The sequence below is a fragment of the Xenopus laevis genome, chromosome 7L (assembly GCF_017654675.1).
Source record: "Xenopus laevis strain J_2021 chromosome 7L, Xenopus_laevis_v10.1, whole genome shotgun sequence".
Classification (NCBI taxonomy): Eukaryota; Metazoa; Chordata; class Amphibia; order Anura; family Pipidae; genus Xenopus; species Xenopus laevis.
In genome coordinates this window covers 98,192,669-98,211,967 of record NC_054383.1, presented here as the reverse complement: position 1 = coordinate 98,211,967, position 19,299 = coordinate 98,192,669, and the positions used below count along the sequence as shown (strand labels likewise).

Genomic DNA, 19,299 nt, shown 5'->3' with positions numbered 1-19,299 from the left:
CTGGTCAGAAAAACCTAAAATTTTTCAAAATGTATTATTCCCCGATGATGCAAAAAGCCGGAATCTGAAAATCTGCCATCTCAGACCTGTCGAGGTGCTTTATAAGTCAATAGGAGAGGCACGAATCTCAATTTGAAGTTATCGTGGTTTGCCCTGGGCGATTCTGGAAAAAACTCCAGAAAAAAACGGACAATTCGAATTTCCGCTCAATTTTAATGGGGTTTTGCCAGATCCGATTAATTCTGTTTTTTTAATTAATAAATAAGGTCAAATTGGGCATGGGAGTTTGGTGGTGGTTTAGTAAATAAACCCCTTTGAGTAAAAGTGGAAGAATAATTTTTCTGTGCCTTGTAATTACTGATATGGTTCGGCCTTTAACTAATGTATGTACCTACCTTGCGGGCTGACACCATGCACAGTCCTATCACAGCCACATTTCTCAAGATCACCACTACTGCAAGCTCTTGTAACAGCAAAGGCAACACCAGCAGAAGATATGGCATACACAAATGCTGCCTCCCTTGTTCCTGAAAAACAAAAAAAGATTTTTGTACTATTATGTTTATGATGATTAAAATGCAATGCTTTGGTTCATCTGGCATTGGTGCAAACTCACCTCTCAGTAAGGGAAATATCAATAACTGGAGGCCTATATGGCATATTTCTAAACTGAAAAGGCCTATAGACATATGATATCATCAACCTTATAAAAAGAGTCTCATGCAAAATGTAAAAAACATATACAAACATTTGGCCTGCGTTGATCATAGAAACCAGTCATGTTAGTTACTATGCAACTAAGTTACATACATGTCTGTATGTCAAATTGCTGAATGTTTCCTTAAGCACCTAAAAGAACATTTTCTCTCTTTGTATTTAGCTAAAAGAAATATTAAGGTGTCGGTGTATGACTGCATTTTATATTGCCGGACATGCCTGGATTCTACAGGCACATGTAGCATTTCTCTACCAGTGTATCCCAGTCATCAGAAAAATGCTTGTTAACCCCGAGCAGTGACATAAACAGAAACCATCTGTCACAACTTATGAAAGCTGGTTTTCTGCCCCAAAATGCAAATTTGAGAGTTTGTGAGCAGTGACAGGTGGTTTCCATTCATGTAGATTACAGAATATATGGGGGAGATTCCCTTCTGAATGAAATGCTCTGGTGGAGAACCAGTACATGTATTATTATTAGGGATGTAGCGAACTGCCGATTTGGTGTTCGCGAACGCCGTTCGCGAACACCGGAAAAAAATGCGAACGTTCGCGAACAGTTCGCGAACTTCGAACACCGCTAAAATCGTTCGATTTGAACGATCGAAGGATTTTAATCGTTCGATCGAAGGATTTTCATTCGAATCAAACAATCGAAGCCATTCGATCGAATGCTTTTCATTGGATCCAATGCTTACAATCGTTCGAACTAATGGAAATCGTTCGATTTTTAGCGGTCGAAGGAATTCGAATGGTCGAATGGTCGAACGATCGAACGCGAACTCAAACTGCGAACGTTCCCAAACGTTCGCGAACATTCCGCGGACGCGAACGGTCGAAGTTCGCGCGAACTAGTTCGCGGGCGAACAGTTCGCTACATCCCTAATTATTATACCAATGGACTATTTAACATCAGAAATATAAAATAACTGTTATCATGTGGTTCTCTTCCATAAAGGGCCACTATGATAATGCAGAAACACATGTTGAATCCAATAATGGGAAACAAAAACTCTTGCAGAGGACATAGATGTAGTGTGTTGTTTAGCTTTTATGAAATTATTAGAAATCCCTATATCTATTTGCATTATCAAGGTTTGAAAAAAAATAAATAAATAAACCTTTCTATCTCTCAGTTATACAAATGCATAAAAGCTTTAAAGATTTACTCTAGTCCTCCCTATAAAATGCAACCTTCCAGAGGAAAATATTGCTTTCCGTCTCTATTTTCCCAAGAAAAGACGACACCACTTTGCTGCATACTGATACGCCTGCCAAATACAACTAAACATTTCTTTTCCACAAAGCATCTTAAAGCAGCTGTTCCTTGGGTAGAATTTGGTTCATTCTGCTTGTTTATATTGCCTAGTTTATGGAACAGATCCTTAATTTCAAGGGTGTGTTTCCAACTTCCACTAACATTTAGTAATTTGCTCTAACAGTCAACTTGGTGGGTCACAATGTTTGTGTCTTGTAGCTCAGAGAAATAAGAAAACCAGCCCAGGCAGGTAATGTTTTTAAAGGACATGATGATTATAATATTCACTACATTTGGAAGACTTTGTTCAAACATTAAGGCAATTTTACAATAATTTTATTTTACTAGTAAATGTAGCCAAACATGTTTGTCTGACAGATGGGCTCCTGTATGTGTATAGGTTGGGAGGGTATCCACTTAAAGTGGAACTACAGTTAAAAAAAGGCTAAAAATACTACATTTGATTTACTAAACAGCAATGAACCATGACTTCAAATGGGCACCCCATCCCAAGATCTTGCTAAAGGTACAGTTTATGCTCAGTGTGCTTGTTGAAATGCATCAAAGCATTTACAGAAATTATCCAGAATGCTCTTATTAATGTTTCATACTTTTAGAAATTATGTAAACATGAAATGTTTATGGATTAATTTATGGATTAATTATATTTTAGACTGTTTTATTATTACAGAGAAAACGGAAATCATTTTTACAAACTTGGATTATTTGGATAACATAGAGTCTATGGGAGATGGCCTGTCCGTAATGCACAGCTTCCTGGATAACGGGTACTGAATACACTGGTTTCTATGTTGCCATGTGATGCAACTGTGAATTCATTACTAACCAGGATTATATTGTGAACTTTATATTGTATATATATACTGGGCCGAAAACGTTAGTCCTATGCTGTGTTATTTTCAATAAAACCTTTTTCATATTTTTAAGCCCTGTAGAGTGCTGATCTTCTTTGGATGGATGGAGATATTATATTGATCGTGTACCCAGGCAAACGAACACTTTATTCGAGAGTGCTGGCGCTTTGCTAATTGGATATATATATATATATATATATATATATATATATATATATATATACACTGCATATTGTGAATTAGGCTCATGTAACTAACAGCAGCCCAAAGCATATGCTATGAGTCACTATAAAGAAAATGAAAGTCAGGCCCGGATTTGTGGGAAGGCCACAAAGGCCCAGGATGGAGGCCTTTTAAGGGTGGCTGCACCCACAATGGTTCCTAAGCACTGGGGAAAGAGTGGATATTTGATAGTTCTTCAAATTTCCCATGCGTCTTCAGTGCTCTGGACGGTGGACGGGGCAATGAGCAGCAGTGGGCCTATGGACGCCCGACAATGTGGGTAGTTACAGGTTACACCTTTTCCTGTGTATATTAATGTATACCAGCCCTGTGTACTTTCCAATGAAGAGGAGAACCAGTCCACATCCCAAAGTTTGTGATTTTATCCAAATTGGCAATCCAACGAATAGCACTTTCCTTGTCTTTGAAGGTCTTCGGTGGCTGCTACAGACCCCCCAAAAATGTACAATGTAGAATTTCTAGCCTAACCTGTAGTTCTACTTTAAATAATGGAAGGTCTTTAGAAGAAAGAGTAAATTTGAATGATAAATCTACATACTGTTCTATGGCAGAACAAATATGGAGAAAAATAACAGGACAAGTAAGACTTGGTGCAGAGTTAGACAGGACTTTATGAAGGGCTGAATCACTGAATTGGCAAGTAACAATAAAAATTGTAAATATAGTACAGTTGAGACCAACAGGGTCTACAGCGTGGTCTTGGGGGCCATTGGTATTAGTGTTTGGAGAAGGGACCAAGGAGGAATCTGGCAGGGACACATGCAGGACAGATGCATGGCACACAGGAAAACAGGCAGGGTTAACAATGCCAGGCAGGCAAAGTGCAAGTTAGTCACTGGCACAAGCAGGGTTAATAGACAGGTTAGCAAGTAGGAAATAGCCCAAGGTGCAGCACACTGTACAGGTAAAGGCAGAAGTACTAAGTCACATGTTCAAACCCAGCAGAAAATAAAACCGAGCATAATACCTTACACCTTTGTACAAAACGGCATAACTCTAAAAATAACATTATCCCTCATACCTACTGAAAAACACTTGTTAACTGAATCCTCAGTAATATTTTAACCATCTCCTCTACCAGTACTGCTGTACTGAACACAAAAGAACTGTCAAAATGACCAAGGGTCTCTGTAAAAAAATGAAATATACACCTATGTACTGGTTAAAAAAAGGATTTACAAGTTCTAACGGGGCCAGGGAGTGTTAGTGGTAAGCACGTCAGCCGGTTATATAACTCACACCCAACCCTAACCCACACATTATAATATTAATTAAACAAGAAAATCATGAGCGGTGAATACTATATATGACGAACATAGGTACATGCTATCCCTTTAAGGTATTCCAGATATTCATATGGTTTGCTGCAGGTGTATTTAGTTAGGTCATGGCCTGAAAATATTAAAATGTATACGTTGGTGAAGACAAAAGACTTCTGTTTGTTTTCTTAGAGCGTCCTTGTGTAATAAGTGTGTGGAACCTGAATGCGGACACAGACTGAGACGCTTGCACATTATCTCAAGGCGTCACTAAGCATTATACATGTTAATTCATACCAAGAAAAACTCCACAAAGCAAAATAGCCCCTTTTTATTTTATTTTTTGAAACTCTGAATACATTTAGGGGATGTGGACTTCTATTGATGATATGATTCGACACCTATTTCGGTATTATTCTCCACATGTTGAGCACATACATAGCTTCTGTAAGAAAATACTGTACTGGGAAGGACTGAGGACTGAATTCATTTATATTATGTTCCGATGGTGTTTCTCACCTCTCCAGAATACAGCTTGTCATCCCAAGTGGGACTACCCTGGTGGTCGTAGCTGGCTCTGGTGGATAGTCCACAGTGCAAACAACCAGGTACAGCAAGTCAGGGCTGAGCTAGTGTTGGGACTGAATCCCTTCCAAGTCAGCTGAGGTTAACAGCAGGCTCGTGTGGGTCAGCTTGCTCTGTGGTTGCCTAAAAAGAAAGGCCTTATTTTCTGGTATTGTTGGTATTTCCACACCGGAATCTAAACTACCACAAGTCTTTCCCCTTTTTAAGCAACCCCAAAAACACCCATAGTCAAATAAAAGAGGCAAGGCATATGTCTAAGCCTAGTGTTTTACAGTTGCTGAGTTTAGACCTGGATTTTTATACCACAAACTGAGTTGTATTTGGCCAACACAGAATAAAAAAAAAGACGTGATAGCTCTGACCCTCAATGACAAGTACTGTTCAAAGGAACTTCTTATATCAACAGCTCTACTAAAAACCATGAAGCATTTTGTAAACATTAAAAAAATGGCATTATATAATGAGGTTTGACCCAGCAATTAGAATGGAGCAGCTTATTTTAACTAAGCCTAAAAGAATATGGCTGCAAGGCTGTTTTAGATGTAAAAACTACATTATATTAATATTGTTTTTACAACAAAAAGTTCTCCTTAGAGGTACATCTGTGGGCAAATTCACTAAAGGGCGAAGTGGCTGAAGCTAGCAAAAATTGCCAGAAATTTAATCCACAGGGACATCGTCAATTTACTAACAGGCGTAGAAGACAATTTGCTACCATAAGAGTTCATCACTAACCAAGTTTCACACCCTTTTGCCAGGCAAATTTTCGATCAGGCGAACGATCATTACTTTGCAAATTCACTATGTAAGAATTTTCCATTACATTACCGGTTAAACCTGGTGAACTGATAAAGATCAATCTATATCCTCCTCAATCTTATGTCATGGACATCATATCCTGTATGCCAAAAAGGTCTATAAGAAGAAAAAAAAAAACCTGGCGTTTCTCCATATTTTAAAGTGGGATTGTGTTTAAAAGTTGTAACTGTTAAATATTTTTGTTTTAATATTTTTACCATTTGAGAGGCATGCCACATTTGTTTTAGGTTGGGCTCATGTCTAGGGCATTAGAGGATCTCTTTTGTCTTTATTTTTCTTCTCTGGACATTTGTAATAATAAGTGGCCACTTCAAGCATTTGCAAATCACTAATAAAAACATATATATGACCTATATATACCCGACCCTATTCAAAATGACATAAGTGTTAGTGTACTGACGAAGTTTCGCTAGGCAGAAATAAACGTTAGCAAAACTTCGCTATGAAATACTCGCTCTAATTTACGGTAGCAAAACTTTGGCAAAGAATGCAAAGCTGATACACTTGACACCGAAGTGAAGACCTCCAGTAAAAAGAGTAAGGATATTTCCCTAAAATATCATACATGGGTTGTATAGATAAATATAGGTATAGCTTCTGACCACAATCCCACAAGCCTGTCCAAGCTTAGTAAAGGAGCAGGTCCATCTTTTAAACCCTGACCAGCGTATATTTCATCCTACGTAATGTATTTTTAAACAACAAATGAAAGACCATTGTTGCCCCACATCCATAACAACAATTGTCTTGGTCTATGATAATTAAATTTATTTAATAAACGTATAGCTAGGAACTGTAATTCAGTTCATGGCGATAAGAGACATAAGTGATTTCTGATTTAATGTCTTATACTAAAAAAAAAAAATATCAAAGAGTGACGTACAGTTTTGAATATGAGAGGAAATAACCATTTCACCATAAATTGCACTTTATCCCACTGGATCCTTTACACAACCACTGAAAAAACAGTCAACAGTAGAGTAGGGTGAGTCAGCAAAACCGAACGGAAACAGAGTCCAGGACACTTTTACCAGAGGATATTTAATGTCCAACAAGTATGCTGGGCTGAGGTTTCATGTCTCATCTGCAAAATAGCAGTGTTAAAGTGGTACATCTGTTCTACTACTCTTAGCACAAGCTAAAATGCACTCTACATAGGATATCATATAAAAATACACGCTGATTAGGGAGGAGGACAACAAAATCTATGCAGAATAGATCACAACAAATCAAAATGCTTTTAGCCATATGGCCATGATAAACTATAAAACTTTTGGCTATTTAAAAAATATAATAACAATGTTGAATACATAATATAAAATATTTTAACCTACAAAACACAACTGCCTCCTAGCCCACTTATGCTCAGAGATGCCCAATCTATTAGGTATCTAATTAATGCAGATCATGTGCTTGCTTGTGAGGCTATTATCCCATATTGGACACAAATGTGTGCATAAGTACTCAGAAAATGAACCCTGCAGCCCTGTGTCTTGCCTCAACATGGTATGTGACTGTATTGTAGCTTTGCTCATCAATACACTTTGAAAGAACAACTTTTGATTTTTTAAACCAGTTGTCTAGATAATAATACAGTGGAGAAATGTAATAAAGGTCATGGAAATGCATTGATGAGAAAGCACCATTTAATGTTTGTTTCCATTAGAGAATAGATACATGATGGACATATCTAGGGCAGTATAAAAATAGCTCATATAAACGGTTTCTCTAAATGGCAGCAAAATATTTAGTCAACGACTACGGGCCCCTCACACAATGGTGTTTTTGTTTGTGTTTGCACTTATTTGGATTTGTGTGTGTTCCAGTGCAGGGCAACATAAGTGCTAATTGATTTGCCGCCCCTAGGGGTCTGTACCCACAGAAGAGCAATTATACTAGAGGGAAGGTGTACTTTACAATATGAATGCTGTTTTAATGCATCTGGCACTGCCAAGAAATGGTATAGTAAGTGAACTTAGATGAACTTAATTGGGGATTAAAATTCTACGATATACCATTTATCTATTAATAACAAAACATGTCTTCAAAGCTTTGGGTATTAAAGCCCTCTCTCCATTCCAGATTCTGCCGCCAGTTCCAACTCAATTCTAACACTATAAAAATATAAAAAGAATGATATAATGACTAAATGACTATAATTTGCAGAGTCTTACATTGCTATTCAGTAACCCTATTGCAATCTATCTACAGAGAGTCTTTCCTAAAATAAATGAAAAAATAAAAGCATTTAGACACCATATACATGTGATTATAAATCCTTAAGCTCCTGGGCTTTGCCAACAAACTGAAATTTCTTCATCTAAATAAACGGTTTAATTAAACAATTTCTAAATAAAGAATCAGTTCAGCCAAAGACATATTAAAAGGAAGCAATCACTGATATAAACATGCATCTAGCTGCAGTGAATGAGTTATCATTCAAATAAAAAGCAACATTCAAATATAAAAAGAGTTGGGTGCAACACAAGCATGAAAAAGTCCCTGGGGATGCCAAATAAGGGCTGTGATTGGCTATTTGGTAGCCCCTGTGTGGCCTGTCAGCCTACAGGAGGCTCTGTTGGCAAAGCACATGGTATTCATGCAACCAAACTTGACTCCAAATTAGGAATTCAAAAATTAGCACCTGCTTTGAGGCCACCGGGAGCAACATCCAAGGGGTTGTGAATAACATGTTGCTCGCAAGCCAGTTGTTGGGGATCACTGCTCTAAATGGTCAATTCTTAAAAATCACACAACCCCGTGTTAGGCTTTAAAAAAATGTTCTGTATCTAATCGAAATAAAGCAATAAATGTAGTTTATGAGAAAACCTTATTTCTATGAGTAATATGTTGAGTTTAATGATAACGATATATCAGTGTCAATCACCCTTGCGTGCCTGCGAATAAATACAAGGCCATTCCAGTATGAAACAAGAAATTGGGATTCTGCCTGGATTGTCCAGGGTCCGCATATCACTATGTTGACTATTTACATTATTGACCCTCAGCCAACGTGCGCATAACTGTAAATAGCTTATATTTTATTATTAGATTTGGCACCTGGTTTCCATTTCAGATTTTAAGTATGTGCTTGATAAGCAGGGCAGAAAAAATATTATTTGACTTAAAATCATTTATTTTACATTATAGAAATAGTGTTTAAAAACTGCTGTAATAAATACTAAAACAACACTTTTATAACTAAAGACAAATGTTTGTGTTTGGCTTGTCAGCTGGAGAAAAAAAAAAACTACCTAAGGATGAAAGATTAAGAAAGATTCTAGTTCCTCACATAAAAACGTCATTGACTTATTTATTGGCATATTCCTATTTCAAATATCTATATCGTGCCATTGTATGCACGGAAAGTCAATGGACGCTGAGTTTTCAGCTGCAATGAATTAAGAGCAAAGAAACATTCCTTGGTGGGGTATTAAGGTACTACTTATCAAATCCCCTCTGCTTAGCTGACTTGTACCTAAATTATAAAAACAAGAATGGTATCTATTATCTGGAAGGGTTTTCTGGATAAGGGATCTTTCTGCACTTTGGATCACCTACCTGAAGTCTGCTAAAAACATTAAATAAACCAATTAGGACTGTTTGCCATCAATATGGATCCATGCAGCTTAGTTAAGGTCAAGTACAAGGTAATGTTTTATTATTTCAGAGAAAAGGGAAATTATTTTTAAAAATTAGAATTATTTGCTTCAAATTGTTTTATGGGAGATGGTCTTCCAATCATTTGGAGTTTTCTGGATAATGGGCTTCCAGATACAGGGTCCAATATCTGCATTATAGGGTATAAGTGTATGCATTGGTTTTCACTTTGGTTTTCCCAAGGCCTCTAAAGCATTATTACAAAAGGGTGCAGACAAACTAAATGGATTGAAGATCGCTACAATCTCTGAATTGCTTGGTATAGTATAAGTTTATGTGAATTTCCATGTAGAGCAACCCCAGGCATATTTTTATGAAAGCCCTGTAAAGGGAGTATGATGGCCTGAGAATGGCAAGTTTAGCATAGGATAAGGAGGTGGGGCTGAAGGAAGCATCAATGACAAATGCAATCTGCTTAGCAAAGGAATGTCAGTAGTAGAAGAAATTTCTAGACAGGAAAGCTGACAACAGAATATGCTTATGATCATGAAACAATCCAGGATTAGGGTTGCACAAATTTAAAAAAAGGTCAGAAGCCAGTTGGCATAATGTAGAATGTTGGTGATTTTATTGTAAGCAAAACATCTTCTCATGTTTGGGAACACTAGCTCAAGAATGTGTCTATCCCTGGTTTGGGGGTGAAAGAAAACAGCAGCGAAGGTGCTGGCTTGCTTAGTATGGTAGAAACCAAAGAGATCATGTGTATTCCTGTATAAGTATGGTGATGAGATGTACTGTCATTAGCAGGCAGGAAAATGAAACATTAGACTGATCTGTTACTGGTAGGTTTAGCTGGCAATGGGACAGGACAAAATCCATTAAGTGATAGGCCAAGCAGAAGTGGATGTCACAAGAAGAACTGACATGTTAAAGGGTCAGTGCATCAGTGGAAGCCTTAGATTCTTTAGCAATAGGCAGTATTGACTAAATGTCAGCTTGGGTTAAAGGTTGCTAATAATGAGAAGTTAGTCCACTTCTATGTCCCTGCCGTATTAGAGAGCTGAGACCAAAGACTGAACATTGTATGAAGCCTTCACCTATCGTTCCTAGCAGATATGGTTCCACAATATCTGGCCACAAGCCAAACATACCTGCCTTTGGGCCATAAATTGTTAAAGTCAGTGGCACCTTTATTGAACTGGGTTTCTGCTGACTTGTGTTAGTGGCATAAACTTCAGCTGAGCAGATATCATTAAATCCAACAAATCCATGGTATTCAAGAAAAAACTTTAGGACCATGAAATTGTTCCTTGTCTATGAACTATAGAAGGGGTCATTTATAAGCACAAGTACAATGCTGATGACACTAATTGGATGCAGGGATTGTGATTGTTTCCTTTGCACAGTATCAAAATATTGTCTGCAAACGATTATTTACGTGCAAGTCTGCGGTGTCTATTAATGCAGCCTGAACTGGAAACCCTAGAGCTAATGCTGCTTTAAAGTTGGTGGTAAACAAGTTCTTCATTATCATTATGCAAAATTATATACTCTAAATAATATCCCTGGTCATTTCGTGTGGCTTCTCACGGCGCTGCTCCAAGGGGTTCTTAACCTTTGGGCCTCCATAATCATCTCTAATACAAAGAAATGTCATTCTATAATACACAACAGTAATTAAAACCGGGAACAGAATTTATTCTAAATCATAGTTGGGTCACAAACCTGACTCCCAAACCTAATCTGAGATCCCAGAGAAAATGGTTAAAGGCAATGTGCACCCTAAAACTGTATTGGAACAATAGTAAAAATATAATACTAACTAATACCTTTGCATATGACACAAAGGGATAAACAGATGCTGCTTCCAATAGCAATTACATTTACTGTAACCAACTGAAATGGAAGTATAATGGAAAATATATTTTTTTCCATTATAATAAAAAAATTTTGGTTTAAGAAACTCTGGTTCAAAGAACCAAAATCCAAAGCATTTCCCTATAGACTTAATGTATTTGGATGGGTCGTATCCAAACAGGAGCAGATGGGCTAATGCACTTAAGGGCACAGTACTAATATTGCCCAAAAGCATGTAGATCTTTTTGTTTTTTCCCCCAGACACAGTGAGAGCAAAGTGGCAGCTAATACTCCCCTGCTAATAATATCCCCAGTCTACATTAGCAGTTTTCCTGCACAAATGATAGATACACTGCTATATTTCTGTCACCATCTGTTTATGCACTTTATTTATAAATAACATCCTCTCTCTCTCTTACCTTAATGTGCTATTTACATTGTAACACACATCTTTCCTAAAGCTGCAGACAGAGGGATAACAGCAAATGGCAACACAAATGAATGTAAATAATCACCCACTCAGAAAAAAAGATGAAAAAAATATCTGGATAGGCTATGCCATGGCAAATATTACTCTTGATATTCAATTCTGCTTCACAAATACAACAGGAATGCCAATGGTAAATGTGCCTTTAAATTATGCCAGTTGCTATCTTAATGGCAACTACGTATAGTGTTGATTTATGACATGATTATACAATTTATTTGCCAGCCACTCACTACTGCTGTATTCAGAATGCATGGTGCTCCACTTTTTCGCTGTGGGTTTCTATAAATTGCTATACATAATTGGTGCACAGTCCTGCCTAAAACCCTCTTAAGGTTTACATTGAGGCTATGGGAATTTGAGGGAAAAAAGCCTTGGCCGCAGGTTCAGATGAGATATACTTTCGGCAGAGCTCATCTCCTTCTGTAAAATCACCATGATTTCCTTTTTCTCTGTAATAATAAAACAGTACCTTGTACTTGATCCAAAACAAGATATAATTAATCCTTATTGGAAGCAAAACCAGCCTATTATGTTTACATCATTTTCGAGTAGACTTAAGGTATGAAGATCCAAATTATGGAAAAACCCATTATCTGGAAACCCCCAGGTCCTGAGCATTCTGGATAAGAGGTCTCATGTATATATATATATATATACATATATATACACACATACATGAGACCTCTTATCCATATATATTTATCAAGGCAACAAATGGTCCGCACGCGTAGGTCTTGAATGAAAAGAATAAGTGTAATAAAGTGTAATAAGTGTAATTTATTTAAGTGGAATAAATTACACTCATTCTTTTCATTCAAGACCTACGCGTGCGGACCATTTGTTGCCTTGCTATTATTGATGTAAAAGTCCCAGCACCTAGGCATTCATTTTGTGTTCTGGGTGCACTGACCTAGCGTTTATATATATATATATATATATATATATATATATATATATATATATATATATATATATATATATATATATATATACGTATATATATATATATACACACACACACACATATACTGTATGTATATATATATATACACATATACACACACATATACCAGACAGGATCAAAGTGGAGTTTCTGACACTGCTAGCTTACCTTGTGTGACCACTTTCCCAAATACTGGTAGCGTATCCAGAGTTGAGCAGTTCCACCTTCGGTTCCTAAACTGATACTGACATTCCTCTATGGCCAACTGAGCACCTCGACGGACTGAATCCATCACCTCAAGGTTCCTCTTGCACATTTGCACCTGACGCTGAATTAGTCCCTTTAGCTTTTCGCACGTCTCTTCCTCAGATATGCTGCCCACTGAAGACAGTTTTGCCAGGTACCTATAAAATAATAATGTTTTATTGCATGAGTATAAAAAAAAAAAGTGTTCATTTTATCTTTAGCCTTGTGGATAATGTATTTCATAATTACCCCAATGTGATAAAAGCTGTGCTATTACATATTAGCTCCCTGTTTGAAAATTGGACATGGCTTAGGTGCATAAAGGAAGAAAGTGATAGGATGAACGGCTGACAGGGACCCAGGTCCTATTAGGGGAGTTAACTGATGCACAGTAACAATATTCATCAGATCTAGTAACCGATAGTAACCAATTTGCAGGTAGTAATTGAATGATCACCTGTTTGACAGCAAACGTGTGTTTTCTGTAGAATTATTTATTACATTACCCCTACTGTGTGCAAAAGCAGCTCTGCACTGGTACTATAGTACCAAAAAAAACTACATTTTAGACACAAAGTACTTCTGTACAAGTTGCCAATTAGGTAAAATTCTATTAAACTCGCTATTCCCTATTTATTCTTATATCCATGGAGAACTATCAATCTTCCAAAATGTTTTTCAGTGTTGCTGCTTTCTTTTTACTGCAACTGCAATTATTCACCACAGACAGCAACACCACAAAATGAAACACTAGGGGGAGATATTGCGATAGTGTCCATGAAGGGGAAATAATTTATAACAATAGTTTAGAAATAACAGATATATTTTTCTATGTATGGGGAGATAATATATAATAATAATTTAGAAATAACTGATCCCCAATATATATAACAAAAACCCAGACCCGGTTTTACAAATCTGGCTTGTAAATCTCTGCTGTATCCAGTGCTGGTAACCAATTCCAATGCCATCCAAGGCTGGGCCTTTGTGGCCTTGCTACAAATCGGGGCCTGCAAAAACCCAAACAAAATGAAAAGCAAATATCAAACACTATATTAAATTAAAACCGAAACTCTGATTTGAAACATTGTCCAGAAATCAATTCTGCTGTATTTACCAAGGGGCAGATTTATTATGGGTCGAAGTGAAAATTCAAATGTTCACATTCTAATTGTGAATTATCCAAACTCGATTCAAGTTTTAATTCGAATTCCGAGATTTATCATACTCTGGCCCTTTAAGAACTCAAATTCGACTATTTGCCACCTAAAACCTGCCTAATTACTGTATAAGTCATTGGGAGAGGTCCAATGATCAATTTGGTGATGTTTACAGCCTTCCTGACATTCAAGTTTTTTCTGAGAGAAAAAAACTCGAGTTTTTTTAAATTCGAAACAAGTTTTCATAATTCAAATAGAATGGAAAAAATGGGAGTTTATCGGAGTTTAAAAAAACTCACATTAGACCCTTGATAAATGTGCCTCCACATGTATGAGGTTACATGTCTGGAATCAGCTACCATCTTGGTTAGATGTCTGATGACAGACTATTTCAATATCTTCTCTTTTGACTTGCAGAATGTGTTAATAAATACGTGCATAAATTAATTTCATCTGCATGTTCAGGCCATTAAAATGACTTGCTTGTTTTTCAGTGTACATACAATCTGAAATATACAAGCACGGAGAAATAAATGCTGACCAGGCTTTCATGGAGAAGGCGTATATCTGAAAGACCTGCAGGCAGGGAGGCTGACAATCCAACTGTTCTTCCTTGCTGGAAACACTTCCCTCTGAAAATGTAATCTTGGCTGTCTGACAGTCCATCTGTCTCCCTCTCAGTGATCAATCGTCTTCCTACTGACATATCTTGCAGGAAGTTTGGGCTATGATACGCCCTTATGCTTACAACTCGGCAACTTTCTTCCTTCTGACTGATACTAAAGAGATGTGCATTCCATGCTCAGAATCTATCTTGTCAGAAATCCTCATTACTGCTGTATCCAAGTACTACTAGGAAAAGCCAGAGGTCTCTGGAGTCAGCCAAAATAAGCAGAAAATAGCTGTGTGTGCCAATTCCCAGCTGCCACACCACTCACTCACATTCTACTTTGTTCTTATCACTGACCCGATCTGTCAGATATCGATTGGGGAAGCCGGAAACCCTGAAGTATAAGGACCATGCCGCGCCGTGAATGCAGTCATCTCCTAATGGGTTTGTACTGGTCACTCCATCTGCCTGGCACCAGGCAAATTTAAGTGGTCATATGAGGCAAAATGTATTTCTTTGTTGGCCTTATAAATCGCCACCTTCAGTTAAATAAAGTATAAAAGCAAAATTTGTTGTCTTTAACTTAAAGTGAATGTCAACCCAAAAAATATCTTTTTTTGCCTAATAAAAGAAAACATAATTCTAAGCAACCTTACAATATACATTCAATGTAAGACAAGGCAGCTGACTAACAGACCTGACTTTAATGGGGAACTAAGACTTTTGCAACATTGTTTAAAAAGTAACAACCAGAAGTTAAGCAAATGCTTTCCTTAGCAATTTTTACAAATAACCTTAAGGGTAAGGCCACACTGGGCGTTTTGGCGAGATTTGGTCTCCTGGCGACTAATCGACTTGTCTTTGCGGCGACCAATCTCCCCAAACGCCTTCCCTCACTCGGCGCTGGCTAAAATGAAAAAAAAAAACCGCCGGTGCTAATCACACGTGGCGGTTCGTTTTTCGAAGTAGCCCAGAGTTGCCTCACGAGGAAACTTCGGGCGACTTCGGAAAACGAATTGCCGCATATGATTAGCGCCGACATTTTTCAGCCGGTGCAGGGTAGATTGGTCGCCGCGAAGACTAGGTGATTAGTTGCCAGACGATCAAATATCCCCAAAACACCCAGTGTGGCCTTACCCTAAATGCACTGAAAATACTGGAAAGTTGCTTAGAATTATTAGGCAAATTTTTATTTTGGGGTTGACTTGTCCTTTTTAAAGTGACCTAGAAAGAATAAACTTGGACACCCCAGTGTATATTTAATTAGAATAGTAAAGATATATGATATATAATAGAAATAATACTGGCGATTCTCTCAAAATTATAACACACACATGGTTTTGTACCGCAGTGTCAGTGTGGTGAGTATGTGCTGTAACACACCCATGCCACAGACTTCTGACAATTACTCTATTTATTTTCAGACAATTTTTTGGCCAGGCATCAGGGAGAAATGTATTAGAACGATAATAACAATTGATCTTGTTGACTTTTACATTGTTATTGTACAAGAGGATCTAGAGAATGGTATCATTTAAAGCTTTGTTATTTTACAGAAAACTGCAGTCTACAATGTCACATACTGCATTAATTTATGGAAATACATGCAATGTTTGTGTGACATTTTTGGACGTTGATAAATAACCTCCATTGTCTAAACGGTTTTAATTATGACAAATTGAAATAAAGGGACCAAATGAAAATGCAATGCTGGGAAAACCTCTCAACCCTAACCAAGCTGAGCCTGAGCTGGAACAGGACATCAGTGTAATATGCAAGATTCAGTACAAGATAATTGATTATTAGGTTTCTGTTTTGTTTTTTTAAGAAAAATCATACATGAGGTATCATATGGAAATATTTTTTACACAATATAGATAATGCCATGTAACGTAGTGCAATGTGCAAGAAATACTAGGCAATGCTGCACATTATGGAATGCCAGAAAAAAAGAGCCTTTGAAGCTCTAAACATGTTGTGGTAGTGAATTAAGGCTTTTTGAGGCAGTATTCCTGAACTTTGTGGTATTAGTTCCCTGATTTACTTTCTTTAATTGGATGCAAGACACCAGAGGATGCAAGACATTAGCCCTGTGCCGACTGTGAGTTTGTGGCCATGAGCATTTGAGTGGTTTCTATCTAAAATCTGATTTTTTTATCTTATATTATTTTCAGCCCTTTCTAGCTCTTACATTGGGGGGATAGTTCACAACTTCATTGCATACAAATTTTGTACATAAAAGACTCTATTCACCTAGTTATAGAAGTGTATACACCAGAATTATGTGGGAATTTAATGATAGGCACTTGGCAAAGTCTACTGAAATGGTGGGACCAATGTTTGGGACAATAAATTATCATCAGCTTCATGAATATACAACCTTTTACACAGTGCTCCATGGCATAAAACGTGGTGAAAAAAATGTATTTCTCTATAAATACCCGATAAAACAAGAGTTTTAGAGGAAGACAGGAATGTGACTTTCGTGAGTGAGATCAAACAAACACTTTTTTGAGATGAAAGTGATGGAACAGAACTGGGGAAAAAGTCACTACAGATGGGGGAATGATTGTGGTTACCTGTTGCAGAGAAATTAAGGGTTGATGAGATGTCAGAGTGTTTGCAGAAGCTGCCTTTGGTGAAAGCTGGAATGATGAAATACCATGCTCGATGGTGACTAATTTATCTAAAGTCTAAATTGCTTATACTTAAATAAAGATGGCTGACCCAGCAAGAGGTGGCTGAATTTATATTATGGGACGTAGACAACCAAGTAGATAACAGACCTTCCAGTCTGTTACAAATGGAGGTAGGGTGAAATAGTTTTACTAGTTTGAAAACAAATGAAAATAAATAGCACCCTTAGTTTGAAATAGTAGTAGTAGAATAAAATGTGTTATACAGTTAGTAGCAAGCATTAAAATACTTTCTAAATAAATATGGAGTTTAAGTATACATGTTTGCATTTGGGACTGGATGGCTTTACAAGAACTGCATAGAATTTTGTGCAGTTACTTTATACAAATCAGCTTATGGGGTTACTGATTCTTTGCTTCCCCCCATGCAATAACTTTTTCTGTGTTCCCATGGGGGCAAAGACGGGTGCGTCAATATAGCAGAGAGTGAATTCATTCTTTATGCACAAAAAGATCTGAATTTGCAGCTAGAAAAATAGATTTTTTTGCTCTTAATATACTGGGGAGTGGCTTTTTTGCCGCCCTTACTAACTGCCTTAACACAGCCGCAGGAGGTGCCCTGATTTTACTGCAAACATAGAGGGTAAAATTTGGTGCATAGTAAATAATGTATTTATAAAGTATTTGTTGTTGTACAAAATAAAGCCAGGCATCATGGTCATGTAAATTCCAAAGAGCTAATTGGTGTATTTATAAAGGTGCACACCTAACCTGATCCCATTATTTCAAAGCACTTTAGACCTTCCACTGCCCACTGAAGTCAATGAATCAAATTTCCCCGCATTCAGTTGCACACACCTGATATGCTCTCTGCTTTAAAGACTTATGTATAAATACTCAATGTGATTATTCTTTTTCGTTTGCAATAAAAAACAAGTTATATAAAAACCCTATTTATTAAAGGTACTTGTGTAAAAACCCACTAACTTGCTTCTGATTTGCAAAGGGTTCAACCGCAATTGTTTTTACTCACCTTTATAAATATGTTCTAATATCCATGGCTTGTTGATGCCACCAACATTTGTGATTTAAAATCTTTTAAACTAAAAAATCTTAAATTTATCGACACTAAACTGGCGATGGTTTCAGCAATCTTCCATAATGATCATCATTATACAGTACTTTCCCACTGCAAATGATCAGCCATGCTAAAATTCAAACAAAATTTTCTAAAGTATAAATCCCCAGCAAACAATCTTCCTCTCCTTCTCATCTGTCACAGGCACATTTTTAAAAAGAAAATGAGCAAGATCAATTTTCTTTTTTTTTCCGAGTGCACGATAACATCTTGTGTCAGTTGCATAAAGGAAGAATAATACATACATCTCATTTCCGACTGTAGTTCTTTCCTTGCCTTGCGGTTGAAATATAAGCAGGGCTTGGAGCTATCCTACCCACCAAATAAATGTAAGGTTCTATATGTTCCCATAATTCATTTTTTCTGGCACAGCTGAACTATAAATTATGTGCTAAGCTGCTGAAATTCTTGTACTGGCATTATAGTCAAAACCCCTACAAGTTCAGCTCTCACAAAACACCCAGCTCAAGTAATGAAAGTGTAGTGCTCAAGGAAAAGATTCCTGAACATTTCAGACATGCCCACAAAAGACTTAGAGCCCTCAAATATTTAAACTTCCTTTCCACAGCTATCGAGAAACCCAATTTATCTTCTTGATATCGCTGAGATTCCCCTGCGCTAACACTTAGATTATAGGCATTTCCTGCTATTGACACCCAGTTATTGGTTCACCACCTGCTAAAGTAACCCAAATAAGGCTGCTCTACCCACCTGATATAATTGATCAAGTTACCTCCTTCAAGTCTGAGCTCTGGCTCAGGAGATTCTCTGCTGGCTAAAACAAGATTATTGATAAAGTTACTGGTTACTAAGCCCAGACTGGACCAAGACACTTAAGTGGCACAGATGTGCCCTCAAAAGTA

The 19,299-nt window shown here is 37.2% G+C and overlaps 1 protein-coding gene across 4 annotated transcripts in view; it reads right to left on the bottom strand.

Annotated features, from left to right (window-relative positions):
* wnt4.L (Wnt family member 4 L homeolog) overlaps positions 1-19,299 on the bottom strand; it is a 43,531-nt gene that overhangs the window by 8,555 nt on the left and 15,677 nt on the right. For 2 of the 4 annotated variants that reach the window (XM_041568386.1, NM_001252085.1), the window contains 2 exon segments: positions 12,815-13,050; positions 396-527 (listed from right to left, as the gene is read on the bottom strand). In XM_041568386.1, coding sequence (XP_041424320.1) covers positions 396-527; positions 12,815-13,050 — 368 coding nt within the window. 4 annotated transcript variants of the gene reach the window in all.